The 19,482-nt window shown below is 36.1% G+C and overlaps 1 protein-coding gene across 6 annotated transcripts in view; it reads left to right on the top strand.

Annotated features, from left to right (window-relative positions):
• TPPP (tubulin polymerization promoting protein) overlaps positions 1–19,482 on the top strand; it is a 73,510-nt gene that overhangs the window by 53,712 nt on the left and 316 nt on the right. For 4 of the 6 annotated variants that reach the window (XM_053938152.1, XM_053938134.1, XM_053938173.1 and 1 more), the window contains one exon: positions 812–1,002. In XM_053938152.1, the coding sequence (XP_053794127.1) occupies positions 812–1,002 (191 nt within the window). Of the gene's footprint in view, positions 1–811; positions 1,003–18,927; positions 19,063–19,482 lie in introns of those variants that run through there. The other 2 variants (XM_053938157.1, XM_053938143.1) reach the window with 1 other exon arrangement.

Here is a 19,482-nt window from a genome sequence, read left to right as displayed (position 1 = left end):
TTTCAGATAGTGACAGGTCATGCACATAAAAAAAAAGCCCAATTTTGGCACTCTTTGTTCATTTTAGGTCAAAAGTCGTGTGCGTTTTTTCTTCACCTGATTTTAAAATATAAATTTAAGAATCTACTGCTGCAGAAGCTGCTCCTAGTCAGAGCACGCAGGTTATCACGCTTTTATATTGTAATATGAAATATTTTTTTTTCTGTTTCTATAGTCAAATTTGTTTTGTCTTGATGACAACAAAATTGATTTTTGAAGAGCCTGATATGACTCAGTGGAAGGAAAATCTTTGCTCAATGCTATTTCATAGACTGCTAATTTGCTAATATTAGAAATAACTTTCAGTCCTTCCAGTTTGTTACTTCTCTCATGAATCCTACAATTTAGAATGGAATTGTCTTTTGAAGCAATAAATTCTAGTTGTATTGGAGTACTTTTTCTATATTGGTGGAGCCAGGCTTTTATGCTTTCATGTTGACATAATGGATTTTGAACATGGTTCAAAATGTGAAGTCAAGATGAAACTTCTTCATATCATTGGTGCTTAGAACTTGATTATTAATGAAAAGTCTCTTCCAAAAGGCTTTGACATAATTTGTGCTGTTTCCTTTTCTGCTATATTATTATTGTCATTGTATGTAATGCCAAGAAACAAACATCTTTTGCATCCTATTGCTGGGAATTAGTAGGTATTTGCATAGTCTTTGTCATTAGCAAAGATTCAAATCATGGTAGCATGTAAAAGTATCTGTATTAAGAATAGCTAATTTCTGATGTGTCTTTGTGTTTTGTTTCTTTTTTCTTCCAATAGAAGACCGTTGCATCTCCAACTGTTTCACGCCTTACAGATACTTCAAAATTCACGGGTTCTCACAAAGAGAGATTTGATGCCAGTGGGAAAGGAAAAGGCAGAGCTGGCCGAGAAGATCTGGTGGATAACTCAGGATATGTATCTGGTTATAAGCATGCAGGCACATACGATCATAAAGTACAAGGAAACAAGTAAGGCTGAGGGTTTACAACACAGAGGGGGATAGAGTATATATTTGTAAGGATGATGTTATGAATCTCACGTTTCAGTTATTATGAATGTTGAGACTATGTTGTCAAGAAGTTGTCTTCAGGAACTGGAACTGATTTCAACATCTGCTGAGCTACTTGCAGCACAATGCCACTTCATTACATTCCTCATGCATATATTGGCAAAAATAAATAAGTATGTAGGTATAAAAAATACATTATTTTGTTGAGCTTTAGGAAAAAAAACCCAAACCAGAAAACAACAAAGCCAAAGTTAAGAGCAGTTATACCACACTTTGTCAATTCAAGCGAAAGATCTCAAACGTTCCTAGGTTGCCCTGATGATGTCAAAGAGAACCTCTTGAAAAGTAGATTTTTTGTAGCAGTCTTTCTGAACAATATCCCATTACTTATGCAGTTTCATTTCACTATTGTTATAGGGTTTTTTTTTTTTTAATGTCTTATATGGGATCTAGCACTTTTCTTAAAACATTCAAAAATAAACTATTGGCAAATAAGTGGTAGTAATATACTAGGTTCTAGCCTGTGATTGTCATATACCACTCATTGGAAAACTGAAAAAAAAGCTATTTCTAGGACAATATAGGCTCTAAAGTATTTTATGTCAACAGAAAGAGTTGGGAAATACCAGCCCTTACTTTCCTCCTGTCTATACTTTGTGCTTGTTCTTGTGTGTACTGTAGCATGGTTCTGACTGGCTGGATTTGGATGACGCTATTGTACTAACCTGAGAGGTGAGGAACAAGACATTACTAAGAAAGTATAGTTAAGGATTTTCACAGTCTGTTTTCAAATTTGCACTGCCTCACATTGGAAGTGAAGGGGGCATTAAGCTAATAATGCTTTAAAATATTGTTTATGACTTAACACTGCCAATCAGATTGCTATTAAATGAATGATGTTTTGCACATATGTTGGCACATAGACCCTTTAAGCTCTAACATATGTAAGGAAAGCTTATGGCCTCTTGGAGTAAGGACATTTACAATTAATATCTATGTAATTAGGTGCAATTTTCCCACAAAAAAAAAAAAAAAAAACATTATAACTGGACTACATTTTATGATAAATTCGTTTGAATCCAAGGGACAAGGGATTTGATTCCCTGTTCACTCTTGTTGCAAGACTTGGGAGTAATTGTATTGCTGGGAATGGCTTTCCAATGTTACCAGGAGAACCAGTCCCACAGGCTTAAGGTACAGGCAGCTGAATGTGACCTAGCTGGTGTCCAGAATGCCAAAAGAAATTAATTGGAATAAAAATAACTTTTTTTTTAATATTGGTTGAAAAGGAGAGAAAAGGCCGTTTCAATTTTCTGCAAGAGCCTAACAAGTACCTTTATGTATTACTCTGTTTCTCTAAAGTTGTGAAAGATAGGATGTTCAGTATTCAAAACCAGCTATTTGCAGTTCTGCCTTGCTTTCTTTCAAAAAGAGCTTGTGCCCTGATTTTCATGTTCAACTCTTAAAAAAGGTTAATAGATGTATTGCTCTCCCCGCACCCATACCAGCATCCCACTCAGAGTACATAAATGTAGGTGACCAGTGTGTGCTGTCATGTGCCATGCAGGTGAACAATCTGTATTTGGCCAATGTATGGAAAAGGAGCAACTGGTTTTCAGCCCTTAAACTGTTCATGTTTTGTTCTGCTGACATTGTGTGGTAGCCTGTCCTGTAACTTCACCCTCAGGGACCCTTTGAGCCCATACATCAACCTAAAACCAAAACAACAATAGCAAACAAAAGGCAAGGGCTTCCTTGTGGACTTGAACATGCTTTTGTTTGTTTATAATTTATTTTGATGTTTGTTTTTAAGCGGGAGGGAAGTTTGCCAAAACAGCACATGCTCTTGTAAAGATTTAAATGACTTTTCCCATGGATGGCTTTGGTTACCTGAGAAGAGTTTAGGTTTATGTAAAGATGCTCAGGATGCAAAGTGTGTTCAGCTTTGTGAACCTTTTCCAAGAATTACCCAGTGTTCTTGAAGAGTGAAAGGTTATCCACTCCTGTGTTGCACTCAAGACCTGTCACACTCCAAAGCAGAAAATAGATTACTTGATACCAACAGTGGCTAAATTATTCTGCCATGGTAGTAAACTGTCTAAATGTAAAGAGCCTTCTTTGTCACTGGTGCCTGTGCACCTGAAGACAGCTCCAGGGTAGTCCTTGTTTTTTTTTTTTTTTAACGAATAAAAAGGCTGAGCCTACAACCCTTGATAAATCCTTCAGCTGAGTTACATGCAAAATCAGTGTCCCTGTTTTTCCTTTTGACTTTAAGACTTGACTAATAACTCTACCTGAGAAGAGTTTAGGTTTATGTAAAGATGCTCAGGATGCAAAGTGTGTTCAGCTTTGTGAACCTTTTCCAAGAATTACCCAGTGTTCTTGAAGAGTGAAAGGTTATCCACTCCTGTGTTGCACTCAAGACCTGTCACACTCCAAAGCAGAAAATAGATTACTTGATACCAACAGTGGCTAAATTATTCTGCCATGGTAGTAAACTGTCTAAATGTAAAGAGCCTTCTTTGTCACTGGTGCCTGTGCACCTGAAGACAGCTCCAGGGTAGTCCTTGTTTTTTTTTTTTTTTAACGAATAAAAAGGCTGAGCCTACAACCCTTGATAAATCCTTCAGCTGAGTTACATGCAAAATCAGTGTCCCTGTTTTTCCTTTTGACTTTAAGACTTGACTAATAACTCACTGGTAACTGAAAAGTTCTGGACCCAGCGTCACTAAAGGATGAAGTCCAGCCTACTGCAGAGTCCCAGAGCACACTGTTGACCTGGGTGTTTGTTGCTAGCTGTTGTCCGGCTGGCACATTGGGTGACACTTTGCTTTTAGGTACACAAAGGACAGGCTTTCTCAGGTGCCCAAATGCAGAGTCTGTAATGCCAGAATGTTTCTATACAGGAGGAGTGATTGGTTAGGAAGATTTTAAGATATAATCAGGTTTTAAGCTCTTAGTTCAAAGTGAGAGAGATCAGCACACTCATATGATAGAAGGCATGCAAGGGAATTGAGCGTGCGGACAGATCCAAGCTGACACTGTCTAGAAATTGAGTTATAAGAGACTGATGGAATGAGCTAAGGTTCTGCCAGCGTTTACTTTGCATTGCTTGTGCAGTATAAAATCCCTGTCACAAACCAAAGCACTTTTTTGTACCTGATGTAAACTTTGAAATTCTTTCAATGGCATAGTAAGCTTGGGATCAGAACCTAAGAAGATGGTTCAGACAGCAGTATTTTATTTTGAGGAACACATTTTTTTCTTCTTTGTTTCTTCAGTCTGATAGTTTTAAACCTCAAAAGTGATACATGAAAAGAAATCATTCTGATGTGACAGTTACAAAGGAAAGTTGTTGCTCGGAAGATAGTAAAGGTTTTTCTCTTTTATTATGCTTGGTGTGAAAGATAATGGATATGAATAAAAGCATCTTATGCAGCTGTGTATTAGGGGTTCACTACCTACTTAAGCTCTTACTAGTCCACTAATATTGGTAGGAAATTAAAAGCGTAAATACTTGCTTGATTATTAGCTCTTAAGTTCCAGGCCTGCTTGGAAATGAGGCAAAGTACATTTTCTTACTCATCTGCTGTTCCCTTAACTCTTATGACAGTAAGTACAGCTTATACATCAAATTTGACAGGAAGGGATAGCTGAGGAGGTGCCCCATTTTCAGCCCATAGAGTGTTGTAGAGCATATTCTCTTCTGATGCACCATGCTGCAGACTTTAACTAAATGTCATGTCTGAAGTAAGGACATGGGAACCTAATAAGGTTTACTGTTCTCTCTTTTTGGGGAGCATCTTAATTCATTTCATCTAAATTTCCAGCTTGATTTTCTAAATTTCCAGCTTGATTTTCAGCATCTTCCACTACGTAAAGCTGTCTTACGTGATATCTTCTATAAAACCCTGCTGTTCCTAGTTATCTTTGCTTTCATTACTACTGTAGATGCTACCAAAAGAAATGTGATCAGAAAGTTCAGATAGCTTTTAGAAATAACTGCCTTAAAGAACAAACTCAAATTTCATTTAAATACTGTGGCAGTACATAATCCTTACCTGTGTGTCTATTGAAGCTTAACCTGACCATCAAAACCTGACAAGACTGAGGACAAGAAATGAGAATCCTTACTGAGGCAAATGAATAGACATTACAAATAATTTTCTAAAAATGATGTTGTTTTTTAGTAAAATATGCAGCAGTCAAAAGGGAATTTCTTATTAGGGCTTGCTTACTAATTCCATTTAGTCACTCCATGAGCTTTAGTTGAGAGTTTCCTTGGGAGTTTTGCAGCCATTAGTATGGAAATACCAAAACCAAAAATGATTGGCCTGCTCTTTGTGGTTATCAAAGCTATCGCAATACCATTACTGAGAAGCAGACACTGAAAAACACACATAGTTTCATGGTCCGATATGAACAGTTGTAATTAACTGTAGTCAAATATTTGGAATCCCAAGGGAAATGTTGAATATTAGACTATAGCCAAAATTTAGCCCCTGTTTTTTAAAACCTGTAATACTTCTTACCTCCTTTTCATTTAGGGAAGAGAAAGGGAGATTTCAAAACTACTCACGTGTCACAGCTTGTGTTGTTCATCAGCATAGAGATTGTCTTTCAAAGATATTTTGAATTGAAGTATGTATTTTACTGACCTTACCTAAATTAAAAATTCTGGCAATTAAATTTAACAGTCTGACAATTTTTTAGCATTATACAAAGCTTTGTTCACAAAGTACCATTTTAGTCCTCCATATTTTCCTTCTATTGGATCAATATTTTTTATAGTAACTAGAATTAGGCAGAACAAAAAGGCAAATGACTGCTATGGGTTTGACTTGCAAGTGATAGGTATCCCAGCCATCTTTAACCATCTGTAGAGAAAATCCTCATGTATATTCCTCCAAAACTAACACTTTAAAGTTGTAATTGATAGGTTTTTTCCTCAAGGCTTTTCATAGTTATGAAATGAATTTTAATTCTTTGTGCTTGTATGTATGGTAGTCAAAACATAACCATGCCTTCAGGGATGCATGTATTCTGGGGGCACGCGCCTGTCATCCGTGAATAAGAATTCTCTGTTTGCATTGGCCAAGAGCAAACCTTTTACCTTCATGATAGAGCAAATGTAGCGTTGCACTGGTATGTGTCCTTTTAAGTGACTGTCAGCCTTACGTGTGTGCTGAAATAACTACACTTTTTTGTATGTTGTTTGTAGCGTGAATATTATGTTCTTGGTTTGTCATTTAGTTGGTATTAAGTAATGTAATGCACAAGACTTGTGTAGGTTTGTGTGTTTGTACACATACTCTTTGGATCCAGCATAAGTAATTAAACTGTATAAATGTTGATGAAAAATTTAAATTTTATTAGGGCCAAGCTCTAGTCCTGCAGCCAGTGCTGTTCAGCTTGCTGGTTGGGGGTGTTGTCATCCTCCCTTCATACCATAAAGGTAAAGATCTAAGGAGGCTTTTATGGTTTTACTTGTCTACCCTGTTCTGAGAGAAATCACTCTTCAGCAGTTCTAACATAGATTTAGTGTGACGTGAGGAGTTTCTCCATGGTGAGGAAGTAGGAGTGAGTAAGGGTGAAAGCAAGCTTTCCCCTGAGTACTCTTGAGAAACCATTTAAAACTATGCTCTGCATGGGCCCTGTATTTTCCTTTGCCCCAGCTTTGTGAAGCAAGGTGACACTCACTGTGTAAACACACAGTTGTTCATCACCTGTTAGTAAGTATAAAGCTGTGGTACAATGAGATGGGAATAGGAAACAGGAGTGTCATACATTGCCTATGGACTCAAGTTTTGCTTGAAACTTTATACAATTAAATACCAGAAGCATAATGACAGCTCATAAACTTGTGTGAAATTCTTAAAGTCTGGAGTACCTCAAATTAATATGTGTACCTCCTGTATTTGGAGTGTTTGCTCATAAAATATCATTTAACATTCAGTTGCTCGTTTTGTGCAACCCCAAAGTGCCCATTTGGCTTACTTAATATTACCTGGAAATGATGGTCAGGGTTGTTCAAGTCTTCAGAATCCTAGAACTACTAAGAAACCTGTAGCTGAATTCATGCTGGTTCATTAAACTCAAAATCAATGCTTTGAATGATGTCCCAGCTAAGAATAATGCTTCTAGGAATAAAAGAATATTGCAGATAGAACCTCCATGTCTTAATTGTCCAAGTAATTTATTTTTTTCAGGAAGAAATATCTGTTAATATATTTGTTGTTTTTTTTTCATGTTTTTCAGTATATTAACCTTGGTATATTGCTTTAAAAACTTTATGGAGAACATGGATTTCAAAACAAGTTTAAGATACAACTCTTGACTTAGTTGTCAGAAAATGTTTGAATTGGCTTGTTTCATTCAAACTAATAGATCATCCACTCAAGGTAGACTTTGGCAGGAATAAATCTGATCATAAACAAAAGGGGGAAAATTCCAGCATTCTTGCTGGATGACAAATGACAGACATTTGCAGTTCTGGTAGTCTGAAACAATTTTTTTAAAAAGAAGCTATCTTTTGTATTCATGCACGTGCACACGGGCACTACTTGGGGACATGGATATACATGAGGGCAAAACTACAGAAGAGACCTTTTTTTTTTTTCTCTTTAAACCTTGCATTTAGAAATTGACATTGAAATGCCCAACTGACTAACCTGATTTGGAAAAATGGTAAGCTATTACCATATTCCATTGCAGCTAAATAGCCAATGAATTAATTTTCAAATACAGTAATACAGCATCTCTTTTTTGTGAGTTACTCTAAAGCTTATGCCACTGTACAAAGTGAGTTTTGATGTAAACATTTGGAAAGACCTTAAAGATAATGCTCATGATAATTTGACCTTAATTTCAGTTATATTTATGCAAGGTTTTTCTACTACTTTGCACATTTTTCAGAAAACATCAGAAACATGAGCAAAGCTACACTCAACTAAATTAAAAACGTGGCTGTAAAAATACACTCAGTTCATCCATATTTGCATTTTGATCAGGAGCTACATTATAGATGAACAACAAAATAAGAAAAAAAGATGGCAGTCTGAATCCCCACAGTGATAAATTATTTTAAGTTCCAGTTTACATCAGTTGAGTTTCTATATGCTTGCATTTGCTCAAATGCTATTTTTAAACAAAGTAATTAAATAATGTGAAATAGTGCAGCCTGGGCTCTGTTAAATAGGATTATATTAATGCAACTGAAATGCTGTGTATGTCTGTAATATTCAAGCTAAATGTGTACTAGATCTTTACAAAGGCTTTGTGTAAAGTCAGTTAACCTACAAACTGATATCCTGTATAAAATTGTGTTGGCAAACTACTTTTGTTAGCACTGTAGTGTATGAAAAGGTAAGATCATAGGCAAATACAGGGTGCAAAAAAGTGTATTTGTATTTAATCTTTGTGCTGAGTTCAGAATATATTGGCTTTGGCAAATTCTTGCAGCAGGGAAAATTTGCTTTTAATTCAAAGTAATTTGTCTTTGCATTCTGTAAAGCAGAGAAATGGTCAATGTTGGATAAGTATATCGAAGTTTATTCTTAGCAAGGTGTTATATTTCACAGATTTAAATATTAGAGGAGAAATATATATTTATAAAAGCAGAAGAAGTATAATTTTTCAATGAGATTGATTTTGTTCAGTCATGAACCTTTTATTTATCCACATTATGCTTTATTCCTTTGCTAGCTTATTTGTCAGTCCATGCTGTTCCAGCATCCATTTCTAATTCGATTTAGATGTTTTGATTCTTCATTTGCACAAATCTGGATATGCATACTGTCAGGACCTGATCATAAAGGGTGGAGGCAAAACTGTTTTGTCTTTGATTACCTAGAGCACTAATTAAAATTTAATTGTTAAGCAGTTGGGGTATGGAGATAGGTCTTGGCATAGTCTTCCTTGGAGCACTGTACACTATTTTAAAAAACTTCAGTGAAGCTTGTTCTTATTTTCATTTGTCTTTCATCAACCAGGAAGCTGCTGTGTGATAATTACCTGCAATATTTCTAATTGCAGACATTGCAAACATTGACATGCAGCTGTACTAGCCTACTGTGTTCACTGTGAAATTTTAAACATGGTAAAAAATTTTATGTGATCATTTAACCTTAAAAGTTTACTTTTTCTCACTAATTTAACACTGAATCTTCTTTTCATTGCAAATGAACAACTTGAGCATAGCATTTCTAAATCTTAACTATAGTAGATAAACATGTCCTAAGCAAAGATTTTTAACAACCTGATGAAGAGGGCCAGGCATCATCCAGTGCAAAGCACACTGGGCAAAATCTTATCCCCACTGCAGCCAGTTCCAAAATTCTAGCTGGTGTTAGCAAAAATAGAACCACCATTACCAAGGGGTTAATACGCTTAGTAACCATGACAAGAGGTTATGGGGGGGCACAACAGTGATTCTCTTATTTCCATGTCTTTGTTTCTGTTAACTTAAAACTACTACTCTTTAATCTTTAAAATAAGTAAAAGAAACTTGAAGGGGGAATCATATATTACTAGTTTGTACTAGGTTTTTTCAGGAAAAGGAAACAAATTTATATATATATATATATATATATATATATATATGCAATATATTTTTACACTGTTTATTAATGCTACGAAGTATTAAATGTATCACTTTATCTGTGTGAATGTTAAAGTAATGACAATGTTATGGATGTTTTAAACCTTTTGAAGTTGTCTTGTTAAATTCTAAACCCACATTAACAATGGAAAAGCTACTTTGCAGCATTATTGTTGATGTTTTAGGGGAAAAGTTCAAGTGCAGCAGTTGTTTTGATTAGCACTGTAAAAGCTTGGTTTGACAAGTTATAGTGAAATCCATATTTTAAACACCATTTCATTAAAGCATAGCTTCTCATAAAGTACATTATTGCTGTTGACTGATTGTATAAAATTGTATTTTTAGTCGGTAAAGTGATCAATAAATGTGTTACTACATCAGTTCTGGGATTTACTGAGTAAATGGTATTTGCTGATAAACTTTGTAAGCAACAGTTATTTTACAGTTTAGATGTTAATTTAGTTGCTGATGAATTTATAAATTACATGAAAATACTCTCTGAACATTCAGCCATCTGATTCTGAGCAGAATTGATTTCTTCTTTACTGTTTATTTTCCTAGTTTGAATAATGACTAAAGCTGACCATTAATATTTTGAGAATTCTAGTATGATGCTTGAATAGCTATCATGATGGTGATCCACCAAATAATATCTGTCAGGCATGAAGCCATTTGTTCTTAAATAGCTACCAAGGATAGATTGATCCTCTGTGAAAAAGCCTGAGTTCTTTCAGCTTCTTTAAGTGGTGTTGAAAATATTTTACTTTTAAGGAAAGAAAGAAATTTGCTACATAGAACATTGTTTTAATGATGTTACATCCAAAAGCAAATATGGACCTTTTGCTTATAAATAACAACATCACTCAGCTTTCCAGTAGCAAAAATACCATAATTTTATTCAAGAAGCAGAACTCACAACATTGTAATACCATAATTAATAATGTGACCAAAAAAAAAGTCGAGTGCTGCTCTAGAAATGTAGCAGTGTCAATTGAAAATCTGTCAATTGTTAATTGACAAAATGAGCAGTCAGTTGCTAATCCAGTGGTTAGCAACTGCAAGGAGACATAACTAAACAGCTTATAGCTAGCTACCCTGTCTCTTTGCCAGTTGTTCTCAAACTGGAAATTCCTTGTTCTCACACATTAGACAACCTTCCTTAGAACTGCCTTTTAAGTGAAATCTAATACAGCTGTGTCCTGAGATAGCTTTTCCTCCTGCATAGAGGCCATAGACTGTCCCTCCTCTACTCCTTTTAGCTCTTAGCATGTATGATTACTGAAGCTGTAAAAAACATAGTGAAGCAGAATCTATAGGAAAAATCAAATTCTTTACCATTCAAAAAGCCTTTAAGATAGGCTTATTATTCTCTTCTGCCCTATGAGAATATAAGACACTAAGATTTGTATTTTCAAAAGATTTAAGGATTTTTTATTATTTTTCTGTAGGGCCTGTAGAAATGCCCACTCACCCCTACACACCACTTTGACATCATGACTTTAAAATTAAAATAACTCCCCTCTGCTAGGATGTGTTCTCTTTACTCCAGGAATACAATTATTTGGGCTAGTTTTCAGTCTGTGTAGCTACTCTTGCAATAGCTATGCACTCCTGCTCTCGTGTCCGTACATCACGTGCAGGCTGATCTTTCCTGCTTCTGTCAAGCTGTTCTACCACATCCAGGACTGTACAGACAGAGGTGTGGAGGCAAAGGCTATGTCTGCCAAATCTGAGACTTCAGGGGACTTAACCTGGTCTTCTAATTAGCCTTTTTTTTTTTTTTAAATTTCTTCAACTTTCTATATAACTCACTGCACTGATTTATTAATAATGTGAACTACCCTAAGCACATTGAAGGGTCACATACTTATTGATGAGTATTCATTAAATCCCCTCTCAGTCATCTCCACAACAATAGTGAATTTGTATGGAAGGAACCAAAGGCAAGGATGTAGGTGGTCTAGGGGGGAACAAGCACGGGAAAACAGGGGCATAAGGGACTAGTCTCTGGTCCATGCAGTTATTTGGTGATGTCCTGGATCTCCTAAGTGCCAACTGCCCTGTCTTATTAAATTAAATGTCTAACTATTTTCTTGGGTGAGTGGATTCTCTGTTCTGTGTACATATGTACTTATGGAGGTTTAAGTGCTACCAGCTGGAGTCATACCATGGGTCACAATAGCCAGTGTTAACTGTGGTGCCAGCAACTGGAGTAGAGTCTGTGGATGTGAGGAACCCATATGCCTGTGGTGCCAGCAGCTGGACCAAATGAGGGCATATCTAGTACCATTTGGCTGCCAGCAGATACTGAGCTGAACCTAGACAGCAAGCAGGAGCTTTAGCTCAGTTACCAAAGCATTCATAAGACTGGGCCAGATACATGTATGTCTCTGAGACAGCTGGAAGCACATACTGAAGGGACCAGGCAGTTCGTAACAACTGCTGGGAAGGCTATAAGGTCTGATGGTGTGTGTGTCCCTACACAGGAGATGATAGAATTTGTGGGATAGTTACTCAGCTGGCTGCACATCTAATCCCAGTTACTCAAGGGATCCAGTGTGTGCTGGTCTGCATTAGGTAGGAAGGGAATGATGACATGGGACTGTACCAGCAGATGAAGTGTAGCTGTGATCTTTATAGACTTGCATGTCCAGATTCCAGCAGCAGGGGAAAATAGTGATCTAGGCACTAGCCATTGGATAGGCTGTCTGGAGGGAATCTCATTAAATATACACGTTTCCTACTAGGAGCCCTTCATCCTGGTCAACCATAGACAGGTTGTTGGAACTGATTTTGGTTTTTTGGTGGTGCTGGCTTTGGTTTTTTTTAAGTGTGGAGGATTTCAATCCATCAACACTACCATAATTAAACAACTTTGTCTCCTGTTTCCTGTATTGTTACAAAAATGTTGATTTGTTGTGTTTCTTAACTGATAATAGCTCCCATTAAATTGCTCAAATTGAGTCTCAAGGCATGTGCATGTCTGCTAATTCCTGATAGAAATTAAATTTCTTTACAATAAAACAATTCAGGCAACCAATTTTGTTCATTACCCCAGCTAAATTAAATTATTTTTAAATATTTCCTTTCAGTAGCATTTTGGTAGGTTTATTCTGTTTTAGTGCTACTAATTTGAACTTTTATTACAAAGCAAACTCTTCAAAGGAACATTTCTTATAAGTTTCTTAGTGGAAAAAATTCTTGTAGTCATACACTGACATTTATTCAGTGAGAGTAGGTTTCATATGTTGACATCACTGGACCGGATGTAGTATAAAATATGAAAAGTATAAATTCCGTTTTTTTAATATAAGATTAAAATTTCTTATATCTTTATATGTTAAACATACACACACACACACACATATATATTCAAATTTATGTGAAATGTTTCCCATTATTTGAAACTCCATCTCTGTTCTTAGGTACTGTCAGCAGTATGATGTTATATGTTAATTTTGGGATCCTGCTGTAGCTATTTACCATGATACAGACATCCTGAAGGATGTAATCTTCTTTTACTTAAGTAAATCTTTTCTTCCTTAAAACACATCACAGCGTTTTGTCCTATGTGCAATCTTTGCTTATCGCCTTCTCATTCTCATCGTCCTCATAAACAGCACTTGACAATGGCTTTCATCTTGAGCTGTGTCTCATTCTGCTCTTCTCAGTTTCTTGTCTGTCTGTTTTGTGATGTCACACCCTATGGGGAAGGAAACACTCAAGTCTGGTAAATGTGGTCAAAAGGAATGACAAAAGTGAGAGGGCCCACATAGTTTTATTAGTAAATTACAACACTTGGCATGGAAACTGATATGTTAGTCACTGACCTACTCTGTAAGCCAGAAGTGGGGTTTGGGTGATGGGGTAGGGTCAGAGGGAAAAGAGAAAGGAAGAGATGAGTTAAAGAGGGGAAGAGAAAGAGAGAGGTTATCTCTTTGGCCAATGGGATGGTGTGTGCCTGGGCTTGATCAGTTTCGCCTGCCCTGAGGACAGGTTTCTTGCTTTCTATGCAAATTAGTTATCATTTGCAGGCTGTTCTTTCAGATCTATCTGGATATAGTTTAGAGGGTCACAGGGGTCTTGGGTGGTCTCATATCCTCCTGCTGGATTGGCCCTTGGTTTACAGTTCATGCCTGATTCTTCACTGATGTTGTCTTTTATTTGCTGTGCCTCTAGGGAGTAGAACAAGGATGTTTGTCCCTGCTCTACCTCCACATGGTCCTGTTCTCCAAGCAAATCTTGATCCTGGCACAAACCCCCCATGGCTCTCCGGTTACTGGTGTTTGAGACACGCACATTAGCCCCTTATCATCTGGGCTTCTACATACTCCTGGGCTGTAGCTTGATCTAATTTAAACATCACCTGAGATAATTTTGGATCAAGTGGTGTTTCTAATTCTTTCTGGAAGTAATATAAGATTGTCTTAAAAATTTCATTTTAACCAAAATTTTTACTTCTTTGCACAAGGCAGACCATATAACAACTCCTGTTCTAATTACTGAATAAGTAGCTGTTTTCTTCAGATATTTTACACCAGCCAGAATGCCATTAATTATGATTATTGATGTTAAAGTAAGAACACTTTATGATGTTGCTAAATACAACCGGATGTTGAACAGAAGACATGAATTAAGACTTATTTGTGATAAGACATATTTTTTCACCCAAGTAATGGGGTTGTGAGTTTTCTTTTTGGAAACAAGTAAATCCTGTATTTCATGGACCTGTGAAAGGATAAGTCTTTCACAGGATGTTAAAAAGAATCCAGTAGGTGGTGCACAAGGCATAGTAAAGACAGGCAGTGTTCTGGAGACCGAACTGCCACCTAGAAACTGTTTTCAATTAAAAAAAAAAGTCATCACAAAGAATCTAAAGTAATCCCAAAATCAAAGTTAAAATCTTTGATAAAAAGCCTCAATGAGAAGTCCAGGATACAAGCAAATTTAACTTTGCCAATGAAAGTCTTCTTGCTTTTCTATGAAGATTCAATGACTACATCTGGAAGAAAACCAAATCTTACAGATAAAAAGACAAAACCTTTTGTCCTAAAGATTGCACCATATTATATTGCTAGAGTAGAGCAGGGCAAGTGTGAACTACGAAATACCTAATGCATAACATTGAGCTGAAACCCAAAGGTCACATCCATTTCTCTTGTCACACAGGATGAAGGAAAAGGGTTGTGGATCAGTTCCCTGTCATTTCCACTGCAGGATATGTGTCCCTTATGTCCAGTATTAGCTCAAGGTACTCTTCTGTACAGCCCATGTGCATGTCTTCTTCCACAACACTACCTTCAGTTAATAAATTCCGTTATGTTTACCTAAGCCATTACCTCCCTGTGCCCCAGAAGCACTCTCACACACACTGCTTGCTAAGCAAGAGGCAATTTTTGGCCAGCATGCACAAAACTTAGCCAGCCACCCACCACAGGTATACACAAATGAATAAATTACTGAAGATTGCAGCCTTTTTTATCTTCATTAAAGACACTATTAGAAATTTCTATGACTGTTCTTGTGTTGGTCATCTCTGTGTTGCAACTTCCATTTTATAATTTGGAGCCATCAATCATCATTTTTTCTGACTTACAGTCTGTGTCATTTTTCACCACAGTTCTGCATGTGACTCCACTAATCCATATTACACCTTCAGAATAGGATTTAAAGACAATTATGTATTTGGTAATTTTCCAACACCGTCTTCAGAGAAGAAATCAAATTTAAAATACTATACTGTATGTAACTTACTTGTATCTTAGTTAAAATCATAAAATAACTCAGGCTGTAAGGGACGTCTGCATGTCCTCAATTGTCCAACTTATGCTTAAATGAGCTCTCTAACTTCAATGTCAATAAAGGTGCTACACAGTGTTCTGTTGAGTCATATTTCAAAGTCATCTCTAGGTGCTTGACCAGTGGAAAAAATCCTTTTATGTCCAGCTGGAATTGTCTTTGTTCCCCTGGAAATGTTAGCTGCCTCTTGTCATTTTACTGTGTGCGTTGGTGAAAATCTGGTTTCATCTTGTCCCCCATATGTCCCCATATGAAAGACAATAATTAGATTCTCCTCCTGCTCACTTTTCCCCAATTCTTCTCCGGAGTAAACAAAACCATATCTCTCAGCCTATTCCTAGTGTATGTTCTAACCTATACAATCTTCTCTGGACTCTTATGTTTTACGACCTCTCTTTTACATGGGGAACCCCAAAGTGGAATACAGTGCTGCCTCCTAAGTGTTGAGTAGAGGGAAATAATTTCTTCTCTCAGTCTGCTCTTGTTAATAATAAAACCCAACTTGTACTGCAGTCATGTTCAGCTCATTACCCAGGAAAAGCCCAAATTTTCTGCAGAGCTGATACATAACCTGTCAGATCCTGTACCTGCTGCAGGGATTTATTCTACCCATGGTACCACTTTGCATTTGTCTTTGCTGAACTCAATTGTCTGTCAACTTCTCAAGTTTGGTTAAGTTCCTTACTAACAGTAAGCCATGTCCAGTTTGTTCTTTGCTATACATTTGTAAACACAAAATTCCTTGCAATTTAGAAATTATCTTGTTGCTTTGGGATTGGAATAGGAAAAGTAATGCAAGTTTACCCAGAATACATTTATTCGGAATAACTTGCTCTATTGACTCACCTTTTTAAAGATATCTATAGAATCACATGATCATATTAAAAAACCAGTTATAACTGAAGGTGATGGCCCTGAATATAAATTGATGGGCCCACTTTAGACACCTAAGTTTGAGCATGCTGAGGAATGTAATTTTAGTAAATGACAGTGTTTTTTTCGTGTTCTACAATTTTCTGGCTGCATGTGCAGAAAAGCAGGTTCCTAAGATGACAAGAATAGAGATACTAGAGTTTATGGATTCTCCATGTGAGCAAGATCTACATACAATAGGTGCTAGAGAGGCATTTCAGCTGAATAAACACTAGACAACACAAGTTCTTGTTAGAAGGTTTATATTGCTTAATTTTCTATATGCTACGCATAGCTTTACAGAAAGGAGGCTGATAAAAGTATTTCAGACAGTGACAGGTCATGATGTAAAGCCTTTATTTTATTTACAAGTAAATAATTGTGAGAGCTTTTAAAATGTAAGACTAAAAGCCTGATGAGTTAGCCATCTCCACAATTAAAATCAGATGGCTAAAATAAGTCTGCTAATTTAGACCAGTTAATGTCAGCATGGTTTGCCTGAGAGCAGTTCAGAAAGCTGCAATCAGCTAGGTAAGAAGGAGACAACAGAGCACTGCTGAACTGGAAAACACTGGGCAAGCTAAAAATTATATTGTGCCTGTATTTATATGAGCATACATATAAAAAAAAGGATAAAGTTATTTTAAAAATTCAAAAAAATACATTAAAAACAAAATACTAAAATCACTCTAATTGTAATTACTATATTCTAATACTGTATTTTGGCATAACAAAATGATAGTACCAAAGCTAGCATTCAAAACATAAATTTGGTTTTTATTGACAAAGGAGTGCTTAAAGGCACAATGTGCCGCTAAATATACAGAAAGAACCAACAGAATGGAAATTTAAATGCAACCAAAGAATACTCAAACCAGATATTTCAAAACAGCAGACCCATTCTGAATACATCAGAAATCCTTTCTCCTCTATGCTAACTAGAGTTATTCAGTTCCCAAAATGCTTGCAAACCCATTCCAGGTTTCCAAACAAGCTAGTAGGAACATAGGATGCTAGTGTTGAAAATTAATGTATTAATGAGTCCACCAATGATGTATGAATGTCAAGAGACTAATTGATGACATGGGATGCCAACTGAAAAGGCGCCTCCAAAACTGAATTAATGCACAAGAAACTGACAAGACTGTCTCTGCTATATCTGTGCTGCTGAGCTGTAAGACAGCTATTTTTAAATGAGACATGTGATGTACCAGAAACATTCCAGCCACTGAAGCATGAAGCTGTATGTAACCAGTTCATCACGCTGCAAGGCTGCAGTACTATATGTGTAATTATCTTTCCAAAATGTTTAGGCAAAATTCAAATGGTGAATGAAGTCTTGTGGGTTTTTTAAGTCTTTCACTACAGTTTTTTTTCTGAACTCCCCTAACTGTACTATTCGCTTTTGAATGAAGCTCAAACTTCTGTGACAGCATTGCAATATCACTGTTTCAATTAATGCATCTGTACCTTCAATTGTTTGATTCTGTTGCTCAGGAAAACCTAATTTTAATGCATTATCTGTAGTAAATTGCATCAAAGATGCATTTCACTCAATTATCACTCACTGGAAATCATCTACAAAAGGAATTGATAAAATTAGGACTTGTACAAGTGTTCAAGTAAGAAAGTTTGCACAATGCCACAAAATCTTTTGGATTTGATTGATAAATTGTCTTTTAGTTCAGTAATGTCTGAAGTGGGTAATAAATGTTAATGAAAAAAGTAAGTGCATTCATGATAGCATTTTAGGACACGAAATCGATGCTGACATAGTAACTGTACACAAAACCTTGACAAATCATGTAAATCTAGCCATTTTTCAAAGGAAAGAATATTTTAATTTTTTTTAAACTCCTGTGTCAGGAAAAGGTTACTTTGTGATGACCATTTTGAAAAAATCCATTATGTTACGTAAGTTACTGAAATTCACCTCCCATTGACAGTACATGTTAGAGCTATAAAGAAAGCATTAGGAACAAACTTGCTGACTTTATGTTAATCATACTTTTAGAATATCTAGGAATATAAAGAAAGCACGACAAATTTAGATCAGCAACATGCAACAAGGCATATAGAAAATTTAGGTTGGTATTGAACAGTAAGAATTTTTGGCAATAGGCTTTGTGGCCAAAATTGATGACTAATGTCAGTAGCATTGGGACTTCATATGCAACTAGGAAAGCTTCTGAATACTGTTTGACAATGATGACTGTCCTTTAACTTAGTCTTACACAAGAAATGATGTGATTTCATTCACACGAAGGTAAGCATGCAAACTGCTTTGAAGTTTGGTAACAGGGAAGATTGAACAATGAAGTTTTCTTGCAAAAAATAATACAGAAATAACTTTACAAAAGTCACAGAAAACAGGAAGGTCTCACAGTTATTTCCACTCCAAAAATACCTCTTGCTATATTGTTTAGTCAGTTAATAGTGTTAGTTATACCAGTAACTATTAATAGAAGTAGCTATCTTCACTGTGGCCTTTGATATCGATGATGAAGCAATAAACTACAATATGGATGACAGATGGAAGTTTACAAAGCAATAATATGGCAATTTGTTTTGCAGCTCCAAAGACAATTAAAAACAGTCCAGCTTCCCAGGGGAAACAGAATCTAGTTTTCTTCCCTGATGCTACTGTGAGCACAAGATAAGACAACATTTCCAAGGAAAAAGAAATAAAGCTGTCTCCTCAAAAACTTTTGTGTATAGCATCAATTTGTGAGATTTGTGTATACCTGTGAATACCTGTGAATTAATCAAGTCATATTCTCATAGGACAGTAATATAAAAGCTTAAATGCAAAATATAGTACTGTTTTGTATTTTACTTCAATGCCTACTTCAAAACAACTGTAGCCTGAACTAATTTTATATTTCCAGAATACAGTCTTGAATAGTAGAAATTTGGTATTTTACAGAAGCCAGAGTAGCCCAAAGCAAGAGCCTTTTAATTTAGATGATAATAAAGTTAGTAGATAAACAAGACTGAATTACAAATTTTTTTCTCCTTTAATATTGGCATTCATCAACCTGAGACTGTGACATGTCAAGATGATCTGATCTAAAAGCTCACATACCATGAAAGAGAGGGAGCTGACAATCCTTTCCCCCTGTTTTTTCA

This window comes from Vidua chalybeata, chromosome 1 (assembly GCF_026979565.1).
Source record: "Vidua chalybeata isolate OUT-0048 chromosome 1, bVidCha1 merged haplotype, whole genome shotgun sequence".
Classification (NCBI taxonomy): domain Eukaryota; kingdom Metazoa; phylum Chordata; class Aves; order Passeriformes; family Viduidae; genus Vidua; species Vidua chalybeata.
This window is presented reverse-complemented; position numbering and strand designations above follow the sequence as displayed.